The sequence below is a fragment of the Gavialis gangeticus genome, unplaced genomic scaffold (assembly GCF_001723915.1).
Source record: "Gavialis gangeticus isolate Ggan-Ray unplaced genomic scaffold, GavGan_comp1, whole genome shotgun sequence".
In the NCBI taxonomy this organism is placed as follows: domain Eukaryota; kingdom Metazoa; phylum Chordata; order Crocodylia; family Gavialidae; genus Gavialis; species Gavialis gangeticus.
Window position 1 is genome coordinate 34,639,533 of NW_017728993.1, and position 4,764 is coordinate 34,644,296.

Below are 4,764 nucleotides of genomic sequence, written 5' to 3' on the forward strand. Positions count from 1 at the left end.
TAAAATTTTTTTTTAAAAAACCTAAAAAAAAAAAAAAAAAAAAAAAAATAGTTTCAAAGGCAAAGGAAATGTTTTTCTCCTTCAGAGTGTATGTGCCAATTTCTTCAGTGACTAAAATTTTTAATTGTAGGTAATTGAACACTGATTAGAACAATGTCTTCATTACAAAACTCTTTTTTCTGGTTACTGAATACTGTATTTCTATTTACACGGTTCCTACTGCCAGAAATAATGAGTATATTCCTCATGTTCCTTTTTAAACTAATGTTCTGGAAGAGAAAAAAAGAGATCAAAGCTAATTAGAAGTTAATAACCATGCAATAGATACAATGCTTCTATTTAAACAGTGCCCTAGCCTTCATCTAGGCTGCATCTGCTCTGAGGATTTTTTTAAATTCCATCTAGATTGATGCATCTTGCCAGTGCCAGTAATGGTGGGAGCCCAACATAGACTATCCATTGGTATTTGTACAAAAATGATCAAGAAAATATCATAGTAGTCAAACACTGAATAGTCAACTGTATGGTTTCTGCCATTTGATAGCACTGCAGAAGCTGTGTCAGTGTTAAAGCAGCAGTCAAAGGTTAGATGTATAAAAATCTGCTGTGTAGATAAAACAGTATTCTTTAGCGGCAAAGAGCAGGAAGTTCTTGCCTTATCACATGATTTTTTCTAGCTAATTCTAAACCAAGGTTGTCTTTTTATGAGTAGTGGAAACTAAATGCCCTTATTAAAATGTGTTTCTGCATCCTGCTCAAAAAAGACTTACAACATTCTTGGATGTTTTTAGAAATTGCCTATAGGAAAACAACAGTATTGAATGCCTGTCATTGTTAATGTTGGATTATGTGGATTGATGCCAAGAAAAACTACCATGGATTTTTCATTTTAGTTTTTTGAATATTTTGCAATGGCAATAAAAATAGAAACAGCTTCTGTTTTATCATTACGTCAGTAAAATAATTTATACTGCCCTGGCTGATAATGATCTTTGAGGATTAAAACAGATGAAAAATGATCTTAGATTATCATATATACTAGTGCACATTTTAAACAGTCACTCAGAATTGTACTCTTACTACATTGCTATAGTTTCAATGCAGAATGGATATTTTAAAAGTATATTCTCTGACTGTGGGCATCTCTAATGTGCAGTGGTGGTGTAGCCCTGTGTTTTTGTTTTTGCTTGCAGTAACGCTATGCACTTAGTCCTTGAGTTGCAAACAGCCTTTAAGTAAAGGTGATGGGGGGCATGGGGACAGAAGCAACAAAAATAATTTTGTTTTCTAGTTATGGAAAGAAAATACAATTTAAAATAGTCTGCCCTATTTGGATGTAGATTTATAAGGGCAAGTTTTTTTCCAAACAGTTTGAAAATGCTTAACATCACCTTAAAGCCTGCTTGCGTGTACAGTATTGTGACTAATTAGATCTGAAGTAGTTTAAGCAACATGTATAGAAAGATGTAGTACTCCAGGAGGGTTAGAGGTCCACTGGAGATATTGTAGAAATATTAGAGGCACTGATGCTTGCTTCATGTAGAGTGAAGGCAATTAAACGTCATTCTTCAGTTCTTATATACTAGTATATTATCAGGTACTTGAAAAAAATAACTATATCTACCGTCTAAGCATAGTTATTTTAAATTTCTACCTTACATGTTTGGTAAATTGTACTAAAAGGAATATCTTTTGGTTTTCAGTGAAAGAGTTCCTAGCCAAAGCCAAAGAAGATTTTTTAAGAAAATGGGAAAGCCCTCCTCAGGTAAGGAACTGCTTAAGCTTTCAATCTTTTTTTTTTTTTTTAATATTACATTTTTATGTGATAATGAGTTGGGCATCAATACACATGCTGTTCAGTGTCCAAACTGAGAATAGCAATCCATTTTTGTCATCGCAGCTAGGATCAACAGGGATGATATGTTCGTTTCTCCTCAAGGTAGAGGTCTCAGTAGCTGTAGGAAAGGGCGTTTGGAGTGATAGATTCTTGGCTGTGGATTTATTTAATCCTTGGAAGTTTCAAGCTCTGTTAAACTTTCTCGTGTTTATGACATGTTACAACTAACTGTTCATGATGAGGAAACTTTGGCATATCTTGAATAGTCGTCTTAGAAATCTCTCTCCTGATTTAGCAACCCCATTTTGTAAAGAAAAAGACTCCCTTGTGATAAGGAAAGATGAAAAGTATATTTGGTAGAAATGGTTTAAATATTAACTTTGAAAATAGTATTCAAATAATGCGGTGATGCTCACTTTTATAAATGTCTCTGTACTGTGTATTCTAGATGATTAATAAATAATTCCATAACACATGTCCATGTATAGTTACCATTAGCATTTATTCTAGAGCCATAGTGGTGCTTTTAGGTATAGTCTATTTTGGGATTTTGTTTAGCTGCTTTTATGCTAATGTGGTTTAGTTGCAGCTAATTTCTGTTCCCTGATAGGCAGATGCCACCCTCATAGCTATTTCTATTAATTAAATATAATACATATAAAGAAGTCCAAATTTTGTTTGAATGAGTACTGTGAGAAACCTCTTAGTAAAAGCTCTTATGTGTAAATAATATTACATTAGTTAACACTCTTTTTCACTTGTCTTTCATAGAATTAATTTTATCGAGCTTCTTCGATAAACTATTCTATTTCCTATAACTTTAGGTCAATTGCAAATAATATTTATGAGTGTGTTATTTATTTGTCCACATAGAATACTGCTGGCCTAGATGATTTTGAGAGACAAAAAACCCTTGGAACGGGGTCATTTGGGAGAGTTATGTTGGTAAAACACAAATCCACAGAACAGTATTATGCTATGAAGATACTGGACAAACAGAAGGTTGGTACATTTTGCAGTTACAATATTTCTGTGGTGAAAACACTGCTTCTGCAAGCATAAAATATAATCTCATTTTAAATAGTTATCTGTGGCTTGGAAAGAAAATGTGTTGTCATAATGTGAAAATGAAAATATTACAGCAACTTTTAGCCACCACTGAAGCTGCAGGTGAAATAGTTCTTTAACATTTCTTCGTTCAGCCTCTTGTTTTTAATATTGAATCCTTATGATGTGTAAAATAATGTAATCTTCAGAATTGCTGCCTAGTCATAGCAAAACATGTTTCTTGGCAGATGCTCATAGTTCAGTCCCTCAGTGAAACATTTAGTTCCTCTCTCTTGTTCTTTCTGCCCTTCCTCCTCACCACCGCACACATTGTTCTGTACTCTCTATGTATATAATGGATTTCTTTTTAAGCACCAGTAATTTCTTTGTAAAATTTAATCAATAAAATAATATTTTTGCATTGATTTTTGGCATTGGATGGCATTTGTATGGTACAACACAGTAGGCAGTTTGTTCCTGATTAGGGAAAACGGCCTGAATATTTGCACAGCAATTAAAATAATTCAAATTTTATAGAGCCCCTATTTACTATTTTATATTGCCGTTTAAACCATCAAAAATATTTCACATTTAAGAAATTATTAGGTCACATGCAACTGTTTCTAAATCCCTTATTTAGTATAATTAAGAGGACATCAGTGCAGTGTCCACTTAATTACAAGCATTTCCACTCCTTGTAATAGGGTGTGGATATATTGGCTGACTGGAACATTAAGGGAATGATTACTCGATGCTGGAGTGAAAGAAGAGGAAATAGAATTCTTTCCTAATTGGTATGGTAGGACAGAGGTCAGAAGCCTGCTGTTTACTGCTTTTTGCAGCAGACTGTTAAAATGAATTCTAAAGGATGGGATCCAGATTCCAGATCTCTGTGCAAGCATGATACAATTAACTTAAGCAGCAGAATAAGGAAAATTCACTGTGAGGTCTGGCACTGTTATGAGAATGTAACAGTGGAAATGTTGATTTATAGCTCAATGTCCATAGTCATCTTCTGGCTAGAACATGAACTTTGTAAAATAAGTTAGTCTCAGTCCCATTTTTAGCACGTAAGTACTTACAGCATCTATCTGAATCCAAGAGGACTGTGAATTTAAGACAACACCCCCCCCATTAGATTCCACACATGGAAAATGTATACATTTATTACATTTTTTCATGTACTGAATGTAATTTTTATCCAAATCATCGTAAGTTCATCCCCCCTCCACCACTCCAGCAGGGTAAGCACTGGCAGAAAAGCAGGGGGGACAGCAGGGAGGCAAAAGGGGAGACAGACAATCGGGGATGCAGTGTGGTGGCAAATGCTGGGGGATTGGCAGTAAGTGGGCATTTAAACAGTCTGACCCCTCCCATCTGTCCCCTTCCCCGCAGCACTTGCCCTGCCTGGAGGCCCCCTGCAACCACTTCCTCACACCCATCTGCTGCCTGTGCCTCCAAGCAGGGCTCTCTCAGCACTCCAAACCTGGGCAGGGGGAGTATAGTTGCTCTAGGCTCAGCCTGTCCCAGTAGCAGTGGTGGCAGCAGCTCTGGTCTGGAACTGGAGCCCAGGCCAGTTCTGCTACTAGACTGAGCTGAGGCCAGAGTAGCTACCTGCTTCCAGCCCCAGGTTGGAGCAGGATCAGAACCTTGCCTGGAGGATAAGCCAAGGGACAGAAGGTAGGTGGGAGTGAGGAGAGGAGGGCAGAGGCTGCAGTGGGGTGGGCAGCAGTTGTAGCTGTAACCCCAACCCTGGGCCAGAGTCAGAGCTACAGCAGCCACTCCTGCCTCCCACCACCACACCTTGCTCCTCATTTTGGATTAGAGGTGGGGGGGGGGGTGTTTAACCCATGATAAATAGGGGGAGGAAAACCTTATTT

At 37.1% G+C, this 4,764-nt stretch overlaps 1 protein-coding gene across 4 annotated transcripts in view; it reads left to right on the forward strand.

Annotated features, from left to right (window-relative positions):
* The window catches only part of PRKACB (protein kinase cAMP-activated catalytic subunit beta), an 80,799-nt gene that overhangs the window by 31,646 nt on the left and 44,389 nt on the right, over positions 1-4,764 (forward strand). For all 4 annotated transcript variants that reach the window (XM_019501516.1, XM_019501519.1, XM_019501518.1 and 1 more), the window contains 2 exons: positions 1,704-1,765; positions 2,711-2,839. In XM_019501516.1, coding sequence (XP_019357061.1) covers positions 1,704-1,765; positions 2,711-2,839 — 191 coding nt within the window. The remainder of the gene's footprint in view (positions 1-1,703; positions 1,766-2,710; positions 2,840-4,764) is intronic.